Below are 24,807 nucleotides of genomic sequence, written 5' to 3' on the forward strand. Positions count from 1 at the left end.
TATCAGTAAAATAAACATTTGTTCCTTGGAAATCAATATCAGTACTTAGATTATCAATGCATTCTTTTGTCAGAATACGTTCTGGACTCTGGGTCACTTTCAGATGTCCGTTTTTCATGTACGTGTCCTGTCTTTGTTTTTCATGGATACTTTATGGTGGTGGTCCCATGCCAGTGTTTTTTTTTTGTGGACATGCCATGTTTGATAATCTGTGTTTTTAATGTAATGTGTTGGAATAATGCTTATTACTGTATATATTGCATTTACTACTATTTGATAGTGCATGAGTTTCTTTCTCCAGCAATAGTGTTTTATTGCCAATAAAGCATTGTAGAAAAGAAAAAGGAACCAGGAAGTTCCTGTTCCCTGTGTGTATAGGTGAAGCTCAGTTTTACTTTCAATTTGCAAGTTAGCAGACAAGATTCTAATATCCTAAGCTATAAGAAATACCAGTTGTAAGTTGTGTCATCTTTGTACCTGGATAAATGTATATTCATTGTTGAATGGCTGGATAGTACAGAGATTAATACGCTGCCAACAGATTATGAGCACAGTAACCCAAAGACCCTGAGAACAGCCCAGAGGAGAGAGAACAACAGTGTGCTAAAAAGAAGAAACAAAGATGGCCGCCAGCAGCAACTCTGTGAAGTTCACAGTGTCAAATCTGACTAACCAGAACTACCAATTCTGGAAATTCAAGGCAAAGATGCTGCTGATAAAAGAAGGTACGTGGAAATACACACAGGAGTTTAGACCTGACCCACTACCAGCAGACAGGGTAGAGAAGGATCAAAAGGCACAGAGCCCTTCCTCATTATAGATGATGATCATATTGTGCATGTATATAAATGTGAAACCACCAAAGAAATGTGGGAACAGCTACAGAAAGTGCATGAAAGGACAAATCTCAGCAAAAAGCTCTATTTAATGATAAAGCTATATCAGTGTAAGCTAAATAAGGGCCAAGATATTGTGGAGCACCTGCAGTTCATTGGTAATGATCTAAAAGGTTTCCATATTGCTGCACAATTACTAAGCGGTCTGCCAGAAAGCTATGACACACATGTAACTGCACTAGATGCGCACTCAGATTATGATCTTACATTGGAGTATGTCAGAGAAAAGCGTGTAGAAGAGTATAAGGAGAAAGACAGAGAGTGTAAGCAGCAGTGAGGTATCCAAAGCAGAATTTGCTTTAAAAACCAACGATATACCCAAAAATAAAAGAAAGTACATGTACTAAGTACATGTATGCTGTGTGTGTCTATGTGACTATATGAGGTGTATGTAATGAGCATGTTTTGTCTAGCATGTGTGCTGTGTACTTGTATATAATGTGTTTCTAAGTGTGTAGATTTCTATGTTTATACATTATACATTTGACGCTGAATCACCTCTCATGGACAAGCCGTGAAATGGAATAGTCAAGGAGTCCATGGTCAGAAGCTAGGAGGGTATGTCATAAACAGAAGGAAGAGATAAAGGCGTAGTCAGGTAACATTCTGAGGTCAGAATATCAGGAAATAGCGGATCAGAACAGAAAGGATTAAACAGACAAATGGTCAGATCGAGGTCCAAGGTCAGGCAATGAAAGATCTACAAACAGAACACAAGGCACAGAGACTACAAACCACACAGTAGCTTAATGTGTGTCTGGCAGAGGTCTGGGAGAACCAGCCCAGTTAAGTAGCCTGGCAATCACCTTGGTCAATGAACACCCAGAGACAGCCAGCACCTCCCAGTCTATGGCTGGACGGCCGAGCTGCCCATCCACACACAGACAGCCCAGCATGACCCTGCACTAGACTGGATGACTGAGCTGTCAATCAAAGTACTGACAGCTGCAGTACGCCCCTGTACAAGATTGGATGGCAAAGCTGTCAGTAACTACATCCCAGACACACTGAGAGGTGGAACCATGACAATCCAATATTCAAAATTTGTATGTGATTTAATGGTGCAGTATATGGCATTGTTAGGGAATAAAGACACATAGGTCCCCGACTCATCAAAGTGTGTTCAGCCAGATATCTGGCTTAAAATTCTTTGATAAGTCACAAAATTTTTGCACAGCTCAAGATTGCCTAAAGTTGCAAAATGTTTGCACATTTTCACACTAGTTTAATCTAGCTCTGCTAAAGTAGGCAGAGCTTAGGTGAAAATGGGGCAAGATGCTGCATCTCATCTATTTTGTAATGTTTTTATTGTTATTTTGTTATGTTATATGTTATGGTCCATGGACGTGCACATCACTTTTATGACGCACCATGATAAAATAAGACGTGTAATGAATCCAGCACTTCTCATCAAGCCTTGAATGAACAGCACCTGTCTTGGGACTTGATGAATCATGGCCATAGTAGCTGCCGTCTTGCCTTTAAGGGGTTGTTCAATATTCGGACAACCCCTTCTCAATCCCTATGTTTCCCCCAGCACAATAATATCACCTATTGTCACCTCCAGCGGTGTCTGCACGTGATCTCCAGGGTCTCAAGTGACATTGTTATATCATTCAATCCGGGCCCAGACCAATCAGCTCTGGCTTTGCTCTCCTACGAGCATAATTGATATCCTGAGGAAGTGACAGGGCAGTCAAAGATTTCACTTCCTCTTGATGTCTGAGCAAAGCCTGTGCAGATTGTGTGCAGGGATCACGTGTCATAACAAGGTCACATGATACTCCGGAAATCCAGTGGTGACACTGCTGGAATGGCACCAGCGCTGGAGGTGACTATAGGTGATATTATTGTACTGAAGGAAACAGGGATTCAGAAGGGTTTTGTCATGTCGGACACTGTTCAGACCAGGTCGTCTGACAGACAGCGGTAATTCCGCGTTTGACCACTGTTTGCTCATTGGCGTCGGCTAGTTTTCGTCTGGCTGCTCCGGGGTTAATTTATCTGATCCTCGGATTGGAAGCTGGGCCATGCCCATTTCCTTTAAATGGTTCTCCTGATCTTTGGGCGTCGCCGATTATAGCTTCTGTCTTATCCGTAGTTATCTCGGTCCGGAGTGGAGAGCTGGTTGTTGGAGAATCGTTGCTGGTGGTGTATTTTCGTTTGTCTTATTTACTCCTTCCTATATTTGTATTTATTTTGCCCTGCACATTTATAGTGTATTCCTGATTGACTGCGGCGTGGTGTATATTTTCCTTTATCCTTGTTTGTTATAACTGTGGGTATTGGTCTATTGCATTCACTGGGTGGTGGGCGGTGGTGTTCAGTCTAGGGCTGAATCAGGAGTCAGGGTGAGGGTGGAGGCCTGAACATGCACACCTTCAGTGTAAACTTCAGGTAGAGGGTCAGACAGGGTTTCCCTAGTCTGAGGGAAATTGCAGGGGCCCGGGTTATTAGCTCTCGCCCTCCTTGTATCCCCGTGACATTATAATCGGCCCAACAACAAAAAAAAAAAGGGGGGTTCCTTTATTTTTTTTTTCTTCTCTGTGTTTTGTCATGGATCCCATGACTTCCATAACCCGCCAGTTGGAGGCGCTGTCCCTACAGGTCACTGAGTTGAGGGGAGCAGTGCAGCAACAGGGACTAGCAGTATCTAATATACAGGCTGGAGCTACAGGAGGAGTTAATGAGCCCAAGTTTCCTTTGCCTGAAAAATTTGCTGGGGAACGCAGTAAATTTGTTTCTTTTCGTGAAGCTTGCAAACTGTATTTCCGTATGCGCCCGATCTCCTCTGGTAATGAGGCTCAACGTGTTGGCCTGGTGTTGTCATTATTAAGCGGGGATCCCCAAGCATGGGCATTTTCGTTGCCGTCTGATTCTGCTGCATTTAACTCAGTGGAGGGTTTCTTTTCTGCTCTAGAACACATTTACGACGATCCAGACAGAATGGCTCTAGCAGAATCTAAGTTACGCACTAATTTGCCAGGGGGAGCGTGTTGCAGAGGATTACTGTTCTGAATTTCGCCGCTGGGCGGTTGACACTCAGTGGAATGAGCCAGCATTGCGGAGTCAATTTATTCATGGAGTTTCTAATAGGGTTAAAAAAGCCCTCCTGATGTACGAGACTCCTGCTTCACTAGATTCCGCTATGAGTCTTGTTGTCCGCATTGATCGCCGTTTGTGTCAGGGGAATCATGAGACGCCGCCTGTGGGTGAAGGTTTAGGTTCACGTGAGGTTGCTGCAGGTGAGCCCACGGAATCTATGCAAATCGCAGGTGTGTCACATGTTAAGAATCGTACCCCTGTACTCAGGAAGCAGGGAGCCTGTTTTTTCTGCGGTAAAACTGGTCATTTTATTAATATCTGTCCTCTGCTGTTAAAGAAAAATGCAATGGCGGAAAACTTCTGAGCTCAGAGGGTGTGGAGGAGTCCAATCTGAGCTTATGTATATCCTCCATGATGATTTCTCAGTGCATGCTCCCTGCCAAAGTTGTTGTCTCTGGCAGAGAGATACCAATCACTATTTTTGTGGATAGTGGTTCCGCCACAAATCTCATTGATGAGGAGTTTGCGCGCACTGCTGGTTTTAAGATTGAAAAACTGCCTCATCCTATCCGTGTGGTCACCATCAATTCTGCTCCTCTTCCACAGGGGGAGATTACTGAGTTCGTGGCTGAGGTTAAACTCCACATTGGGGTTCTTCATTTTGAGCAGGTCACATGTAAGGTGCTCAAGAGTCTTCCGGCACAATTGGTTCTGGGTTTTCCATGGTTGTCTACACACAACCCAGTGATTGACTGGAAAACTCAGGACATAATCCAGTGGAGTGATTTCTGTCAGGAGAATTGCCTGGCCACATGTGTGTCCGCTGTGACTTCAAGCGTTCCTGAGTCACTTCAGGATTATGCGGATGTGTTCTCTGAGAAGGGTTGTTCAGAGTTGCCGCCACACCGCTCCTATGACTGTTCTATCAGGTTTAAACCAGGGGCCAAGGTGCCTAAAGCAAGGATGTTCAACATCTCCGGTCCGGAGAGACAAGCGCTCAAGGATTACATTTCTGAAAGTTTGAGCAAAGCGCACATCAGGCCGTCATCTGTTATGATCCTTAGTGGTTGAGGATCACGAATTACTCCAGCTAAGTAACAAACATAGGACAAGCTCTAGGGAGGTGGCAAACTGGACTGACCGCAAATCTGAACCTATCCAAACACACTAGAGGCAGCCGGTGAACGTGCCCAAAAATCCTAGACGTCTCGAGCCAGCCTGAGGAACTAACTACCCCCAGAGAGAAAGAAAGACCTCTCCTGCCCCCAGAGAAATAATCCCCAAAGATATAGAAGCCCCCAACAAATAACAACGGTGAGGTAAGAGGAAGGCACATACACAGGGGTGAAAACAGATTCAGCAAATGAGGCCCACTAATACTAGATAGCAGAAAATAGTAAAGGGGTCTGTGTGGTCAGTAAAAAACCCTTACAAAATATCCACACTGAGATTTCAAGAACCCCCGCACCAACTAACGGTGTGGGGGGAGAAACTCAGTCCCCTAGAGCAACCAGCAAGCGAGGAGATCACATCTTAGCAAGCTGGACGAGAAACATGATGAATGCTGATAATCAAAAAATGAACGGACAAAAACTTAGCTTGTCTTGGAGAGGCTGGGAGCAAGGTAATCACAAGGAATCTGAAGAGCACTGAATACATTGATAGCAGGCAAGGAACTGAGTATCCAGGTGAGCTAAATAGGAAACCAACCAAGGATAACGAACCAGCTGATGCAGCCAACCTGCATAAAGACAACACTACACAGTACCGCCTGTGACCACTAGAGGGAGCCCAAAAATAGAGTTCACAACAGTACCCCCCCCTTGAGGAGGGGTCACCGAACCCTCATCAAGACCCCCAGGGCGATCAGGATGAGCCGCGTGAAAGGCACGAACCAAATCGGCCGCATGAACATCAGAGGCGACAACCCAGGAATTATCCTCCTGACCATAGCCCTTCCACTTCACCAAATACTGAAGCCTCCGTCTAGAGATACGAGAATCCAAAATCTTCTCCACCACGTACTCCAATTCTCCCTCGACCAGCACCGGAGCAGGAGGCTCAAAAGAAGGAACCACAGGTACCACATACCTCCGCAACAAAGACCTATGGAACACATTATGAATGGCAAACGATGCTGGGAGATCCAAACGAAAAGACACCGGGTTAAGGATTTCCAAGATCTTCTAAGGACCGATGAAGCGAGGCTTGAATTTCGGAGAGGAGACCTTCATAGGAACATACCGAGAAGACAGCCACACCAAATCCCCAACACGAAGTCGGGGACCCACACCGCGGCGGCGGTTGGCAAAGCGCTGAGCCTTCTCCTGTGACAACCTCAAATTGTCCACCACATGGTTCCAAATCTGCTGCAACCTATCCACCACAGAATCCACCCCAGGACAGTCAGAAGACTCAACCTGACCCGAGGAAAAACGAGGATGGAAACCAGAATTGCAGAAAAAAGGCGAAACCAAAGTAGCAGAACTAGCCCGATTATTAAGGGCAAACTCGGCCAATGGCAAAAAAGTCACCCAATCATCCTGATCAGCAGAAACAAAACATCTCAAATAAGTTTCCAACGACTGATTAGTTCGCTCGGTTTGGCCATTAGTCTGAGGATGGAAGGCCGACGAAAAAGATAAATCAATGCCCATCTTAGCACAAAAAGTCCGCCAAAACCTGGACACAAACTGGGATCCTCTATCAGACACAATATTTTCAGGAATGCCGTGCAAGCGAACCACATTCTGAAAAAATAGAGGAATCAAATCGGAGGAGGAAGGCAACTTAGGCAAGGGCACCAAATGGACCATCTTGGAAAAACGATCACACACCACCCAGATGACAGACATTTTCTGAGATACTGGAAGATCCAAAATAAAATCCATGGAAATGTGCGTCCAAGGCCTTTTCGGGACAGGCAAAGGCAAAAGCAAACCGCTGGCACGAGAACAGCAAGGCTTAGCCCGAGCACAAATCCCACAAGACTGCACAAAGGAACGCACATCCCGCGACAAGGAAGGCCACCAGAAGGACCTAGCCACCAAATCTCTGGTACCAAAAATCCCAGGATAACCCGCCAACACCGAAGAATGAACCTCGGAAATAACTCTGCTGGTCCATCTATCCGGGACAAACAGTCTCTCTGGTGGACAACGGTCAGGTCTATCCACCTGAAATTTCTGCAACACTCGTCGCAAATCTGGGGAAATGGCAGACAAAATCACTCCCTCTCTGAGAATACCAGCCGGCTCAGAAACTCCCGGAGAGTCAGGCACAAAACTCCTAGAAAGTGCATCAGCCTTCACGTTCTTCGAACCAGGCAGGTATGAGACCACGAAGTTGAAACGGGAGAAAAACAGCGACCAACGAGCCTGTCTAGGATTCAGGCGCTTGGCAGATTCGAGGTAAATCAGGTTTTTGTGATCAGTCAAGACCACCACACGATGTTTAGCTCCTTCGAGCCAATGTCGCCACTCCTCAAATGCCCACTTCATAGCCAACAACTCCCGATTACCAACATCATAATTCCGCTCGGCAGGCGAAAACTTTCTTGAAAAGAAAGCACATGGCTTCATCACAGAGCCATCAGAGCTTCTCTGCGACAAAACAGCCCCTGCTCCAATCTCAGAAGCATCAACCTCGACCTGGAAGGGGAGAGAGACATCTGGTTGACATAAGACTGGAGCTGAAGAAAACCGGTGCTTCAGTTCCCGAAAGGCCTCCACGGCCGCAGGAGACCAATTAGTCACATCAGAACCCTTCTTGGTCAAATCCGTCAAAGGTTTAACAACGCTAGAAAAATTAGCGATGAAACGACGGTAAAAATTAGCAAAACCCAAGAACTTCTGAAGACTCTTAACAGACGTAGGCTGAGTCCAGTCATGAATAGCCTGGACCTTGACTGGGTCCATCTCCACAGTAGAAGGAGAAAAAATAAAACCCAAAAAGGAGACCTTCTGTACTCCGAAGAGGCATTTTGAGCCCTTCACAAATAAAGCATTAGCACGCAGGACCTGAAACACCATCCTGACCTGCTTCACATGGGACTCCCAATCATCAGAAAAGACCAAAATGTCATCCAGATAAACAATCATAAATTTATCCAGATATTCTCGGAAGATGTCATGCATGAAGGACTGAAACACAGAAGGAGCATTAGAGAGTCCAAAAGGCATCACTAAGTACTCAAAATGGCCTTCGGGCGTATTAAATGCTGTTTTCCATTCATCTCCCTGCTTAATGCGCACAAGGTTATACGCACCACGGAGATCTATCTTAGTGAACCAACTGGCCCCCTTATTCCGAGCAAACAAATCATACAATAGTGGCAAAGGATACTGAAATTTGACTGTGATTTTATTCAGAAGACGATAATCTATACAAGGTCTCAAAGAACCGTCCTTCTTGGCCACAAAAAAAAATCCTGCACCAAGAGGGGAAGAGGATGGGCGAATATGTCCCTTCTCCAAAGACTCCTTTATATAACTCCGCATCGCGGCATGCTCTCGTATAGACAAATTAAAAAGTCGTCCCTTAGGGAATTTACTACCAGGAATTAAATTTATAGCACAGTCACAATCCCTATGAGGGGGCAGGGCACTGGACCTGGGCTCATCAAATACATCCTGGTAGTCAGACAAAAACTCAGGGACCTCAGAAGGAGTGGAAGCAGCAATAGACACCAACGGAGTATCGCCATGAATTCCCTGACAACCCCAACTTGACACAGACATAGCTTTCCAATCTAAAACTGGATTATGAGCCTGCAGCCATGGCAGACCCAAAACAACAACATCATGCAAATTATGCAGAACAAGAAAGCGAATCACCTCCTGATGTACGGGAGTCATGCACATGGTCATTTGCGTCCAATACTGAGGCTTATTCTCAGCCAATGGCATAGCATCAATTCCCCTCAGAGGAATAGGAAATTCCAAAGGCTCCAGGACAAAACCACAGCGCCTGGTGTTGTGAATTATACTTTTTGGCTCCCTCTTGTGGTTACTAGTGATATGACTCTGGGATTTTCTTCCCTCAGTTTGCACCCAGCTGGGTCGTTAGTTCAGGGGTGTTGCTATATAAACCTCCTGGAACCTTAGTCCAGTGCCTGGCATCGTTGTAATCAGACACATTCTGTTTGCTCCTATCTGCTGGTCCTGGTTCGTGCAAAATTAATCTAAGTCCTGCTTCTTTGTTTTTTGGGTTATTTGCTTGCTCTCATTTTTGTCCAGCTTGTACTAAATGTGATTCCTGACCTTGCTGGAAGCTCTAGGGGGCTGGTGTTCTCCCCCCGGGCCGTTAGACGGTTCGGGGGTTCTTGAATTTCCAGTGTGGATATTTTTGATAGGGTTTTTTGCTGACCATATAAGTTATCTATATATATAATTGTCTAAGGGTTTTTCCGTCTGTCTGTCTGTCTGTCTGTCTTTCTGTCTGTCTGTCTTTCTGTCTGTCTGTCTGTCTTTCTGTCTGTCTGTCTGTCTGTCCTGGAAATCCCGCGTCTCTGATTGGTCGAGGCCGCCAGGCCTCGACCAATCAGAGACGGGCACAGCATGGCGACGATGATGTCATAATGGAAATCCCACGTCTCTGATTGGTCGAGGCCTAGCAGCCTCGACCAATCAGCGATGGGCACAGTATCGACGTAGATGTCATAATGGTTGCCATGGCGACGATGTCATAAAGGTTGCCTCGACCAATCAACGACGGGCACAGTCTGCCGCGAATTCTGGAATCATCATTGTCCATATACTACGGAGACATGCATATTCTCTATATATATATGCCTGGCGGCCTCGACCAATCAGCGAGGGGCACAGTATCGACGTAGATGTCATAATGGTTGCCATGGCGACGATGATGTCATAAAGGTTGCCTCGACCAATCAGCGACGGGCACAGTCTGCCGCGAATCACATACTACGGGGACATGCATATTCTAGAATACCCGATGCGTTAGAATCGGGCCACAGTCTAGTCTTTCTATATTCTGCTATTAGCTAGTGGGCCTCTCTTTGCTAAATACCTAGCTCATTCTTATGTTTGTCTTTTCCTCTTACCTCACTGTTATTATTTGTTGGGGGCTTCTATCCAACTTTTGGGGTATTTTCTCTGGAGGCAAGAAAGGTCTTTCTTTTCCCTTCTAGGGTTAGTTAGTTCTCCGACTGGCGCGAGACGTCTAGGATCAACGTAGGAACGTTCCCCGGCTGCTGGTATTTGTGGTGCTAGGATTAGATATATTGTCAGCCCAGTTACCACTGCCCTATGAGCTGGTTTTCTGTGTTTGCAGACTTAGCAATTATTCCTGAGACCCTCTGCCATTGGGGTCATAGCCTGGCAAACGACAAATCCATCAGATTCAGGGCAGCACCCGAATCCACAAAAGCCATAACCGGGTAGGACGACAAAGAACAAATCAAAGTAACAGACAAAATAAATTTAGGCTGTATCGTACCAATGGTGACAGGTTTAGCGATTTTTTTTAAACGTTTAGAGCATGCTGAGATAACATGAGTAGAATCACCACAGTAAAAGCACAACCCATTTTGACGTATATGACTTTGTCGCTCAATTCTGGTCAGAGTTCGGTCACATTGCATAGACTCAGGTCTCTGTTCAGAAAATACCGCCAAAGGATGAGCAGATTTGCGCTCCCGCAAACGCCGATCAACCTGAATGGCTAAAGCCATAGAATCACTCAGACTTGTAGGGGTGTGAAACCCCACCATAACATTCTTAACGGCCTCAGAAAGACCTTCTCTGAAATTTGCAGCCAGGGCACACTCATTCCATTGAGTAAGCACCGACCATTTCCGAAATTTTTGACAATACGCCTCTGCTTCATCCTGACCTTGAGAGATAGCCAGCAACGCTTTTTCTGCCTGATTCTCAAGATTAGGCTCCTCATAAAGCAGTCCAAGAGCCAGAAAAATGCATCTACATTAAGCAATGCAGGATCTCCTGGCGCCAGAGAGAATGCCCAATCTTGAGGGTCACCACGCAACAAGGAAATAATAATTTTAACTTGCTGAGCGGAATCACCAGAGGAACGAGGTCTCAGAGACAGAAATAACTTACAATTATTCTTAAAATTCTGAAACCTAGATCTATCTCCAGAAAACAACTCAGGAATGGGTATCTTTGGTTCTGACATATGGCTATGAATAACAAAATCCTGAATACTTTGCACCCGTGCAGTAAGATGATCCACACTAGAAGTCAGAGTCTGAACATTCATGTCTGCAGCTGAGCTCAAAACCACCCAGAGTTCAAGGGGATGAAAGAAGCTAAACAGACTGCAGCAAAGGAAAAGCGGGAGGAAAAAAAAAAAAATGTACTCAGGTCTTCTTTTTATCCCACTTCTGCGATGCATTAACCACTTTTTGGCCCTGCTATACTGTTATGATCCTTAGTGGTTGAGGATCACGAATTACTCCAGCTAAGTAACAAACATAGGACAAGCTCTAGGGAGGTGGCAAACTGGACTGACCGCAAATCTGAACCTATCCAAACACACTAGAGGCAGCCGGTGAACGTGCCCAAAAATCCTAGACGTCTCGAGCCAGCCTGAGGAACTAACTACCCCCAGAGAGAAAGAAAGACCTCTCCTGCCTCCAGAGAAATAATCCCCAAAGATATAGAAGCCCCCAACAAATAACAACGGTGAGGTAAGAGGAAGGCACATACACAGGGGTGAAAACAGATTCAGCAAATGAGGCCCACTAATACTAGATAGCAGAAAATAGTAAAGGGGTCTGTGCGGTCAGTAAAAAACCCTTACAAAATATCCACACTGAGATTTCAAGAACCCCCGCACCAACTAACGGTGTGGGGGGAGAAACTCAGTCCCCTAGAGCAACCAGCAAGCGAGGAGATCACATCTTAGCAAGCTGGACGAGAAACATGATGAATGCTGATAATCAAAAAATGAACGGACAAAAACTTAGCTTGTCTTGGAGAGGCTGGGAGCAAGGTAATCACAAGGAATCTGAAGAGCACTGAATACATTGATAGCAGGCAAGGAACTGAGTATCCAGGTGAGCTAAATAGGAAACCAACCAAGGATAACGAACCAGCTGATGCAGCCAACCTGCATAAAGACAACACTACACAGTACCGCCTGTGACCACTAGAGGGAGCCTGTTATGACCCCAATGGCGAGGGTCTCAGAGGAACAAGTAAGTCTGCGACGTACAAAAATCCAGCTCATAGGGCAGTGGTAACTGGGTTGACCATATAACTACTCCTAACGCCAACACTAGAAGTAGCCGGGGAACATGCCTACGTTGGTCGCTAGATGTCTCGCGCCAGCCGGAGGACTAACTACCCCTAGAAGAGGAAAACAAAGACCTCTCTTGCCTCCAGAGAATAGACCCCAAAAGTCGGATACAAGCCCCCCACAAATAATAACGGTGAGGTAAGAGGAAATGACAAACACAGAGATGAACTAGGTTTAGCAAAGAGAGGCCCACTTACTAATAGCAGAATGTAGTAAGATAACTTATATGGTCAACAAAAACCCTAACAAAATTCCACACTGGAGATACTAGAACCCCCGAACCGTCTAACGGCCCGGGGGGAGAACTCCAGCCTCCCTAGAGCTTCCAGCAAGGTTAGGATAAAGATTATGTACAAGCTGGACAAAAATGCAAACAAAAACAAATAGCAAAAAGCAAGAAAGCAGACTTAGCTTAATTTAGCAGGAACCAGGATCAGTAGACAAGAGCACAACAGATTAGCTCTGATTACAACGTTGCCAGGCATTGAACTGAAGGTCCAGGGAGCTTATATAGCAACACCCCTGACCTAACGACCCAGGTGAGCATACAAGGGATGAATGACATACCCAGAGTCAAATCACTAGTAACCACTAGAGGGAGCCAAAAGGTAAATTCACAACAGTACCCCCCCCTTAGTGAGGGGTCACCGAACCCTCACCAAGACCACCAGGGCGATCAGGATGAGCGGCGTGAAAGGCACGAACTAAATCGGCCGCATGCACATCAGAGGCGACCACCCAGGAATTATCCTCCTGACCATAGCCCTTCCACTTGACCAGGTACTGAAGCCTCCGCCTGGAGAGACGAGAATCTAAGATCTTCTCCACCACGTACTCCAACTCGCCCTCAACCAACACCGGAGCAGGAGGCTCAGCAGAAGGAACCACAGGCACAGCGTACCGCCGCAACAAGGACCTATGAAATACGTTGTGAATGGCAAACGACACCGGAAGATCCAGGCGAAAGGATACAGGATTAATGATTTCCAATATCTTGTAAGGACCAATGAAGCGAGGCTTAAATTTGGGAGAGGAGACCTTCATAGGAACAAATCGAGAAGACAGCCATACCAAATCCCCAACGCGAAGTCGGGGACCCACACCGCGGCGGCGGTTGGCAAAACGCTGAGCCTTCTCCTGTGACAACTTCAAGTTGTCCACCACATGACTCCAGATCCGCTGCAACCTATCCACCACGGAATCCACCCCAGGACAGTCAGAAGGCTCCACATGTCCCGAGGAAAAACGAGGATGGAAACCAGAGTTGCAGAAAAATGGCGAAACCAAGGTGGCGGAACTAGCCCGATTATTAAGGGCAAATTCAGCCAACGGCAAGAAGGTCACCCAATCATCCTGATCAGAAGAGACAAAACACCTCAAATAAGCCTCCAGAGTCTGATTAGTTCGCTCCGTTTGTCCGTTAGTCTGGGGATGGAAAGCGGATGAAAACGACAAATCAATGCCCATCCTACCACAAAAGGATCGCCAGAACCTGGAAACAAACTGGGATCCTCTGTCCGACACAATATTCTCAGGAATGCCGTGCAAACGAACCACGTTCTGGAAGAACACAGGAACCAGATCAGAAGAGGAAGGCAGCTTAGGCAAAGGAACCAGATGGACCATCTTGGAGAAACGATCACATATCACCCAGATGACAGACATGCCCTGAGACACCGGAAGATCCGAAATGAAATCCATAGAGATGTGTGTCCAAGGTCTCTTCGGGACAGGCAAGGGCAAGAGCAACCCGCTGGCACGAGAGCAACAAGGCTTAGCTCGGGCACAAGTACCACAGGACTGCACAAATGACCGCACATCCCTTGACAAGGAAGGCCACCAAAAGGACCTGGCCACCAGATCTCTGGTGCCAAAAATTCCCGGGTGCCCTGCCAACACCGAGGAATGAACCTCGGAAATGACTCTGCTGGTCCATCTAGCAGGCACAAACAATCTGTCAGGTGGACAAGAGTCAGGCCTACCAGCCTGAAATCTCTGCAACACACGTCGCAGATCTGGAGAAATAGCAGACACGATAACTCCTTCCTTAAGAATACCCACAGGTTCAGCGACTCCAGGAGCATCAGGCACAAAGCTCCTAGACAGAGCATCGGCCTTCACATTCTTAGAACCTGGTAAATACGAGACCACAAAGTCAAAACGGGAGAAAAACAATGACCAGCGGGCCTGTCTAGGATTCAGGCGTTTTGCAGACTCGAGATACATCAGGTTTTTGTGATCAGTCAAGACCACCACACGATGCTTAGCACCCTCGAGCCAATGACGCCACTCCTCAAATGCCCACTTCATGGCCAACAACTCCCGATTGCCCACATCATAATTTCGCTCTGCCGGCGAAAACTTCCTAGAGAAAAAGGCACAAGGCCTCATAGTAGAGCAACCAGGGCCTCTCTGCGACAAAACGGCCCCTGCCCCAATCTCCGAAGCATCCACCTCAACCTGAAAGGGAAGTGAGACGTCAGGCTGGCACAAAACAGGCGCCGAAGTAAATCGGCGTTTCAACTCCTGGAAAGCCTCCACGGCAGCAGGAGCCCAGTTAGCTACATCAGAGCCTTTCTTGGTCATATCCGTCAGCGGTTTAACAACGCTAGAGAAATTTGCGATAAAACGACGGTAGAAGTTAGCAAAACCCAAGAACTTCTGAAGACTCTTAACTGACGAGGGTTGAGTCCAATCATGAATAGCTCGGACCTTGACTGGATCCATCTCCACAGCAGAAGGGGAAAAAATGAACCCCAAAAAGGGAACCTTCTGTACACCAAAGAGACACTTTGAGCCTTTTACAAACAAAGAATTTTCACGCAGAATCTCAAAAACCATCCTGACCTGCTCCACATGCGAGTCCCAATCATCAGAAAAAAACAGAATATCATCCAGATAAACAATCAAAAATTTATCCAGATACTTCCGGAAGATGTCATGCATGAAGGACTGAAAAACTGAAGGGGCATTAGAGAGCCCAAATGGCATCACCAAGTACTCAAAATGACCTTTGGGGCGTATTGAATGCGGTTTTCCATTCATCGCCTTGCTTAATGCGCACAAGGTTGTACGCACCACGAAGGTCTATCTTGGTGAACCACTTGGCACCTTTAATCCGGGCAAACAAATCTGACAACAGCGGCAAAGGATACTGAAATTTGACAGTGATCTTATTTAAAAGCCGATAGTCAATACAAGGCCTCAAAGATCCGTCCTTTTTGGCCACAAAAAAGAATCCCGCACCAAGAGGGGAAGAAGAAGGACGGATATGCCCCTTCTCAAGAGACTCCTTGATATATGAACGCATCGCGGTATGTTCAGGTACCGACAGATTAAACAGTCTCCCCTTAGGAAACTTACTGCCAGGAATCAAATCTATTGCACAGTCACATTCCCTATGAGGAGGCAGTGCACTGGACTTAGACTCGCTGAAGACATCCTGATAATCAGACAAATACGCTGGAACTTCCGAAGGCGTAGAAGAAGCAATAGACAAGGGCAGGGAATCTCCATGAATTCCATGGCAGCCCCAACTTGACACTGACATAGCCTTCCAGTCCAAGACTGGATTATGGGTCTGTAACCATGGCAAACCCAAAACAACCAAATCATGCATTTTATGCAGAACAAGAAAACGTATTACCTCCCGATGTTCGGGAGTCATGCACATGGTAACCTGTGTCCAAAACTGCGGTTTATTTTTTGCCAATGGCGTAGAATCAATACCCCTAAGAGGGATAGGATTTTCCAATGGCTCAAGAACAAATCCGCAGCGCTTAGCAAATGACAGATCCATAAGGCTCAGGGCAGCACCTGAGTCCACAAACGCCATGACAGGATACGATGACAGTGAGCAAATCAAAGTTACAGATAGAATAAACTTAGGCTGCAAATTACCAATGGCGACCGGACTAACAACCTTAGTAAGACGTTTAGGGCATGCTGAGATAACATGTGTAGAATCACCACAGTAGTAACACAAGCCATTCTGGCGTCTATGAACTTTCCGCTCATTTCTAGTCAGGATTCTATCACATTGCATTAAATCAGGTGCCTGTTCAGACAACACCATGAGGGAATTTGCGGTCTTGCGCTCCCGCAACCGCCGGTCGATTTGAATAGCTAGGGCCATAGAATCATTCAGACCTGTGGGAATGGGAAAACCCACCATCACATTCTTAATGGCTTCAGAAAGGCCATTTCTAAAATTTGCAGCCAATGCACACTCGTTCCACTGGGTCAGCACGGACCATTTCCGAAATTTTGGCCAATACACTTCAGCCTCGTCCTGGCCCTGAGACATCGCCAGCAAGGCTTTTTCTGCCTGAATCTCAAGATTGGGTTCCTCATAAAGCAAACCAAGCGCCAGAAAAAACGCATCAATGTCAGCCAATGCCGGATCTCCTGGCGCCAGCGAGAAAGCCCAATCCTGAGGGTCACCCCGTAAAAAAGAAATAACAATTTTTACTTGCTGAGCGGAGTCTCCAGATGAACAGGGTTTCAGGGACAAAAACAATTTACAATTATTCCTGAAATTTCTAAATTTAAATCGGTCTCCGGAAAACGGTTCAGGAATCGGTATCTTAGGTTCTGACACAGGATTTCTGATAACATACTCTTGTATGCCCTGCACACGAGCAGCAAGCTGATCCACACTTGTAATCAAGGTCTGGACATTCATGTCTGCAGCAAACACAAGCCACTCAGAGGTAAAGGGGAAAAGAAAAAAAAATGAGAGAGAGAAAAAAAACCTCAGAACTTTCTTTCTTATAATCCCGCTTCTGCAATGCATTTAACATTTAATACTGGCCTGGCAAACTGTTATGACCCCAATGGCGAGGGTCTCAGAGGAACAAGTAAGTCTGCGACGTACAAAAATCCAGCTCATAGGGCAGTGGTAACTGGGTTGACCATATAACTACTCCTAACGCCAACACTAGAAGTAGCCGGGGAACATGCCTACGTTGGTCGCTAGATGTCTCGCGCCAGCTGGAGGACTAACTACCCCTAGAAGAGGAAAACAAAGACCTCTCTTGCCTCCAGAGAATAGACCCCAAAAGTCGGATACAAGCCCCCCACAAATAATAACGGTGAGGTAAGAGGAAATGACAAACACAGAGATGAACTAGGTTTAGCAAAGAGAGGCCCACTTACTAATAGCAGAATGTAGTAAGATAACTTATATGGTCAACAAAAACCCTAACAAAATTCCACACTGGAGATACCAGAACCCCCGAACCGTCTAACGGCCCGGGGGGAGAACTCCAGCCTCCCTAGAGCTTCCAGCAAGGTTAGGATAAAGATTATGTACAAGCTGGACAAAAATGCAAACAAAAACAAATAGCAAAAAGCAAGAAAGCAGACTTAGCTTAATTTAGCAGGAACCAGGATCAGTAGACAAGAGCACAACAGATTAGCTCTGATTACAACGTTGCCAGGCATTGAACTGAAGGTCCAGGGAGCTTATATAGCAACACCCCTGACCTAACGACCCAGGTGAGCATACAAGGGATGAATGACATACCCAGAGTCAAATCACTAGTAACCACTAGAGGGAGCCAAAAGGTAAATTCACAACAGGAGCCCAAAAATAGAGTTCACAACAGTCATCCTCGCCAGTGGCAGCAGGGTTCTTCTTCGTGAAGAAGAAAGATGGCGGATTACGCCCGTGTTTGGATTTCAGGGAGTTGAACCAGATTACGGTTCGTGATCCATACCCTATGCCACTGATACCTGACTTGTTCAACCAGGTGGCAGGTGCTAAGTGGTTTACCAAGCTTGACCTCAGGGGGGCGTGCAACCTCATAAGAGTCCGTCAAGGTGATGAGTGGAAGACGGCTTTTAATACACCTGAGGGTCATTTTGAAAATTTGGTGATGCCTTTTGGGTTAACTAACGCATCTGCAGTGTTCCAACATTTCATCAATGATGTGTTCTCGCATGTTTTGGGGAAATTCGTTATCGTGTACCTAGATGACATCCTCATATATTCTTGCGACCGTGATGCTCATTTAGATCATGTCAGGCAGGTGTTACAGCTTTTCAGAGAGAATAAGCTGTATGCTAAACTTGAGAAATGTGTATTTTTTGCTCAAGAGTTGCCGTTCTTGGGTTATATTGTGTCTGCTTCTGGTTTTAAAATGGACGCCGCTAAGGTGCAAGCGGTGCTGCATTGGGAGCGTCCTGATAACCTGAAAGCACTTCAGCGGTTCCTTGGGTTTTCTAACTACTATAGGAAATGTATCAAGGATTTTTCTATCATTGCTAAACCGCTAACTGACATGACTAAAAAGGGTACCAATTTCTCCGTTTGGCCTGAGGCTGCTGTTCGCACATTTGAGTTTCTCAAGAACAGTTTTGTTTCAGCCCCCATTCTTGTGCAGCCAGACGTATCTAAACCCTTTGTCGTGGAGGTCGATGCGTCTGAGGTTGGTGTGGGGGCGGTACTGTCTCAAGGCTCATCCTTGAGTGGTTTGCGTCCGTGCGCCTATTTCTCCAAAAAACTGTCGTCCGCTGAACGTAACTACGATATCGGCAACAGGGAGTTGTTGGCTATTAAGTTGGCCTTTGAGGAATGGCGACACTTCTTGGAGGGGTCGGTACATCAGGTCACTGTTATTACCGACCATAAGAATCTGCTGTATTTGGAGTCTGCCAAGCGTCTGTCTCCCAGGCAGGCTCGCTGGGCATTGTTTTTCACGCGGTTCAACTTTGTTGTCACTTACAGACCAGGGTCTAAAAACACTAAGGTGGATGCTCTGTCCAGGTGTTTTCCGGGGGGAGAACCTCGGGAAGACCCAGTACCCATTCTCCAAAAGGGTGTTGTGGTTTCAGTCCTCACTACCGAGGTTGAGGCTGAGATTGCCGAGGCTCAGGAGGAGGTACCATCTGAGCTTCCCATCAACAAATCTTTTGTACCGCTACATCTCTGCCTAAAGGTGTTGGCGGAGCATCATGATACTGTCCTGGCTGGCCACCCAGGGGTTAGAGGTACTTTGGAGTTGGTGTCACGTCGGTTTTGGTGGCCCAAAATCCGACAGGACGTGGTCTCATATGTGTCAGCTTGCACCACGTGCGCTAGGGCGAAGACGCCCCGCTCCCGTCCTGTTGGCACACTGCTTCCTCTGGAGGTACCTAGTAAGCCATGGACCGAAATCTCCATGGATTTCATCACGGATTTGCCTCCCTCAGCTGGGAACACGGTCATTTTGGTGATTGTGGATCGGTTTTCAAAAATGTCGCACTTTGTGTCTTTGCCTTCTTTACCTAACGCTAAGACTCTTGCTCAGGTGTTTGTGCAGGAGGTGGTCAGGCTTCATGGAGTTCCGTCTGACATCGTGTCAGATAGGGGTACTCAGTTTGTAGCAAAATTTTGAAAAGCATTTTGCTCACGGCTGGGGATCAAGTTGTCTCATTCGTGTGCGTTTCATCCCCAGTCAAATGGTCAAATGGTCAGGCCGAGCATATGAACCAAAATTTGGAGCAGTACTTGCGCTGCTTTGTCTCTGATAACCAGGAGGAGTGGTCTACCTTTCTTCCTTTGGCTGAGTTTGCGATAAATAATCACCGCCAGGAGTCGTCTGGGGAGTCTCCGTTTTTTTGTGTTTAAGGGCTACATCCTCAGTTTTGTACGTTGAGTCAGAGAGGCTCTTCCGGCGTTCCGGAGGAAGACCAGTTAGGAACACAATTGTCATCAGTCTGGAGGAGAGTGAAACAGCGCCTGTTGAGTGTGGGTGCTAGGTACAAACGTGTGGCTGACAGTAGGCGTGTGCCAGGTCCGGACCTGAGTGTGGATGACTGGGTGTGGTTATCCACAAAAAACATAAGACTCAAGATACCATCCCTTAAATTGGGTCCACGGTTTATTGGTCCATTTAGGGTCACCGCCGTCATTAACCCAGTAGCGTACCGACTGGAGCTCCCTACGGTGTTTAAAATACACAACGTGTTCCACAGGTCTCTTCTTAAGAAGGTGGTGGGTTCTGTGGACGCGGCGCCTATGCCACCTCCAGTCTTGGTGGATGGTAACCTAGAATTTGAAGTCTCCAGGGTGGTTGACTCTCGTGTGGTGCGCCGCACTTTACAATATTTGGTACACTGGCGTGGTTATGGGCCTGAGGAGAGGTCCTGGGTACCAGCCTCGGACATTCATGCGGATCGGCTGGTCAGGTGTTCATCGTCGCTATCCGGACAAGCCGGGTCCTATAAGCCGTGAGGGCCCTGGGGTCCCTCGTAGAAGGCGGGGTACTGTCATGTCGGACACTGTTCAGACCAGGTCGTCTGACAGACAGCGGTAATTCTGCGTTTGACCACTGTTTGCTCATTGGCGTCGGCTAGTTTTGTCTGGCTGCTCTGGGGTTAATTTATCTGATCCTTGGATTGGAAGCTGGGCCATGCCCATTTCCTTTAAATGGTTCTCCTGATCTTTGGGCGTCGCCGATTATAGCTTCTTTCTTATCCGTAGTTATCTCGGTCCGGAGTGGAGAGCTAGTTGTTGGAGAATCGTTGCTGGTGGTGTATTTTCGTTTGTCTTATTTACTCCTTCCTATATTTGTATTTATTTTGCCCTGCACCTTTATAGTGTATTCCTGATTGACTGCGGCGTGGTGTATATTTTCCTTTATCCTTGTTATAACTGTGGGTATTGGTCTATTGCATTCACTGGGTGGTGGGCGGTGGTGTTCAGTCTAGGGCTGAATCAGGAGTCAGGGTGAGGGTGGAGGCCTGAACATGCACACCTTCAGTGTAAACTTCAGGTAGAGGGTCAGACAGGGTTTCCCTAGTCTGAGGGAAATTGAAGGGGCCCGGGTTATTAGCTCTCGCCCTCCTTGTATCCCCGTGACAGGTTTGTCTGAGTAGTGGACAACCTTTTTAAAGGGAATTTGTCATGTCAAAAATCGTTATTAACCTGCAGATATGGGTTTAATCTGCAGGTTATCAGCATTCTAAAACTGCCCTGCAACAAGTGGAAATTAACTTTATTTCTCAGATTTTCAATCACAGAGGTGTGCTTCCAGACACCAGAGGAAGGGAAAGAGGGACAAAGTTAGCAAATTTTAGGCCACGCCTCTGACCACACCCATTTCACAACTAGTCATGCCCCAACCACACCCATTTAGCACTGCTGATCACAATGACACATGATGCTCCATATCGTATAATGGCCCCACATGATGCTGCGTACAGTATACTGGCCCCACGTGATGGTTCATACAGTATAATGGGCTCACATGATGCTTTGTACAGTATAATGGCCCCTCACAATGCTGGGTACAATGTAATGGCCCCACATGATGCTGGGTACAGTATAATGGCCACACATGGTTACCCCACCCCCATCATTGCCTTCTCCATCACTACACACACACACCTTTCACCGCGCTCCCCTGCAGCAGCCGGCAGCTTCCACTCCCACGGTGCTGAATGATGTCATCCAGCTGTGCCGCTGACTGCTCACGTCGCTGCAGCAGTGATAGACCTCTCAATGTCTCCTGTGCCAGTCAGTGTCAGAGCGAGGAGCAATATCTGCTCCAATCCGACACAGCTAGCGTCCGCTCCGTACACCTCTTACACACACGAATCCGCTCCATACACCTTGCACACGCGGCTCCGATCCGTACACCTCGTACACACAGGGCTCCGCTCCTTACACCTCACACACGGCTCCTCTCCATACACCTCGTACACACACGACTCCACTCCGTACACCTCGTACACACACAACTCCACTCCATACACATTGCACACTCTGCTCCGCTCCGTATACCTTGTACACACGGCTCCGCTCCGTACACACATGGCTCTCCGTACATCTCGTACACACGCAGCTCTGCTCCATACACCTGGGTACACACACGACTCTGCTCCATAAAGCTTTCACGCGCTGCTCTGATCCGTACACCTCTTACACACAGCTCCGTACACCTCTTACACACACAAATCTGCTCCATACACCTTGCACACGCGGCTCCGCTCCGTACACCTTGTACACACATGGCTCCACTCCGTACACCTCACACACACGGCTCCTCTCCATACACCTCGTACACACACACACACGACTCCACTCCGTACACCTTGTACACACACACACAACTCCGCTCCATACACATTGCACACTCTGCTCCGCTCTGTATACCTTGTACACACGGCTTTGCTCCGTACACACGTGGCTCTGCTCCGTACACCTTGTACACACGCAGCTCCGCTCCGTACACCTGGGTACACACACGACTCCGCTCCATACACCTTTCACAAGCTGCTCCGATCCATACACCTCGTACACACATGGCTATGCTCCATCCACACTGTAAACACCTCCTGACCTCACACATACTCTTACCCTCGTCCAGCGCCATGACAACCAGCAGAGTCCTGTACACGGAGGTCCTCCCGATCATGTGACCCCTGACTCCTCCCATCCTGTGACCTCAGCACAGGTCCTGTGCGCACAGAGCAGCCAATATGTGGTGTGCTGCTCTGCGGGTGCAGGGACTCGGGGAGCTGACCGGGTGATATTACACACCTCCCAACCAGTGCGGGACAACTAATGTCCCGCCCGTGATCGTGGGGCTGACTGTCAAAATCGGGTCAGTCCCGCTGGATCCGGGACGGTTGGGAGGTGTGGTAACGCTCATTACATAGTGAGCAGTGGCTGTAACTGTGCGCCATCACTGACTGACAGACAGCTCTGTACTCATGCACTACTGAACTGGTTGTCAGTCAGTGCCAGGGGCAATGTCCTGAGTGGTGACTGAAGCAGCGGCGACTGCTCCTCTGTGGCTGAAAACTGGAGGCCTCTGGGATGAAAAAAGTTCAAATTAACCCCATATCTGTAGGGTTAATAGCATTATGGGATGTGATAGGTTCGCTTCAAAATGGTTATGTCCTCAGTGTATTGAATAAAATACAAGCGTACTTACTTTCGGACCAGCGCAGATGTCATGACATTGTTTACAGCACAAGAGAAACCTATTATCGCTAAACTATGAAGGCTCTAGATCATCAATGTCTTCTGACTGTCTGCAGCGCTTATGTCACATAGACAATGAAATGAGATTACTGGGGGTGGGGGACAGCATTTGAAAGGGAGGAGTCATCAGTCCATGTGTTAAGAATGCATTTTTTATTTCATTGCGCACACCAGGAGCAGTCAAAAGGGGTTTTCTTCTACTGAACAATCCCTTTAATGTGTATGCAAAGCGTTTTGTCAGATCAGTGCTGTATTTTGTAGCATAGTCTGCAGTGTGATAATAGTCTGCAGTCTGTATTCACCTGATGTCTATTCACTCTATTGTCACTGCAGCTTACATAATTAAAGTTGTTACTTAACACATTTGATTGGTGTAAGAAGTAAAGCAAATCTGTCAGGGTTCTACGATTTGGGTGAGGACCCTCATTGTGGGCTGGTGTTTTTTTTTCGTGCCAGGGACGGAGCGAACGTACATCAGAGGGAGGAGATGGAGTATCCTATTTATGCTTGGTGTCACTGCCTCCGCGCACGGCAAACATTCTCACATCATAGTTAGAGCTCCGGTGCTATAATTAAGAATGCTACAGCACAGTTCATCTACTATATAATTGTCTAAGGGGTACTTCCGTCTGCCTGTCCTTCTGTCTGTCTTTCTGTCTGTCACGGATATTCATTGGTCACGGCCTTTGTCTGTCACGGAAATCCAATTCGCAAAGCAGCCACGACCAATCAGCGACGGGCACAGTCCGGCGCCAAAATGGCCGCTCCTTCCTCCCCGCAGTCAGTGCCCGCTCCATAATCCCCTCCAGTCAGCGCTCACACAGGGTTAATGGCAGCGCTAACGGACCGCATTATGCCGCGGTGTAACGCACTCCATTAACGCTGCTATTAACCGTGTGACCAAATTTTTACTATTGATGCTGCCTATGCAGCATCAATAGTAAAAAGATCTAATGTTAAAAATAATTAAAAAAAATAAAAAATCATTATATACTCACCTTCCGCCGCCTTTCCCGCTCCTCGCGATGCTCCGGTGACCGCTCCATGCAAGTGGCACGTTCTGGTGCCAAGGATGGTATGCGAGAAGGACCTGCCATGACGTCACGGTCATGTGACCGTGACGTCATCACAGGTCCTGCGCTCATACCAACCCTGGGACCGGAAGCTGCCGCGTGCACCACACACAGGGCCAGGACTTCAACGGGCCTTCGGAAGGTGAGTATATGTTATTTTAAGTTTGTATGCTACGTGGCTCTGTGCTGTATACTCCGTCGCTGTCCAATATACTACGTGGCTGGGCAATATACTACGTGGCTGGGCAATATACTACGTGGCTGGGCAATATACTACGTGACTGGGCAATATACTACGTGACTGGGCAATATACTACGTGGCTGGGCAATATACTACGTGACTGGGTGCAATATACTACGTGGACATGCATATTCTAGAATACCCGATGCGTTAGAATTGGGCCGCCATCTAGTTGATATATAAATAACAAAACTAACCTCCTGATGTGCCCATGAATTGCATGGGTGAAATGTGCCAAGTTGATTACAGATGGCTCAGGGAGTTCAAGAAATAAGAAACCTGTCAAGGTAAATA

The 24,807-nt window shown here is 47.1% G+C and overlaps 1 protein-coding gene across 1 annotated transcript in view; it reads left to right on the forward strand.

Annotated features, from left to right (window-relative positions):
• Positions 1-417: 417 nt before the first annotated feature.
• The window catches only part of LOC143818061 (uncharacterized), a 202,035-nt gene continuing 177,645 nt past the window's right edge, over positions 418-24,807 (forward strand). The window contains exon 1 of the mRNA XM_077299491.1: positions 418-725. Within this exon, the coding sequence (XP_077155606.1) occupies positions 623-725 (103 nt within the window). The 5' untranslated portion in view covers positions 418-622. The remainder of the gene's footprint in view (positions 726-24,807) is intronic.

Source organism: Ranitomeya variabilis, chromosome 3 (genome assembly GCF_051348905.1).
Source record: "Ranitomeya variabilis isolate aRanVar5 chromosome 3, aRanVar5.hap1, whole genome shotgun sequence".
Classification (NCBI taxonomy): Eukaryota; Metazoa; Chordata; class Amphibia; order Anura; family Dendrobatidae; genus Ranitomeya; species Ranitomeya variabilis.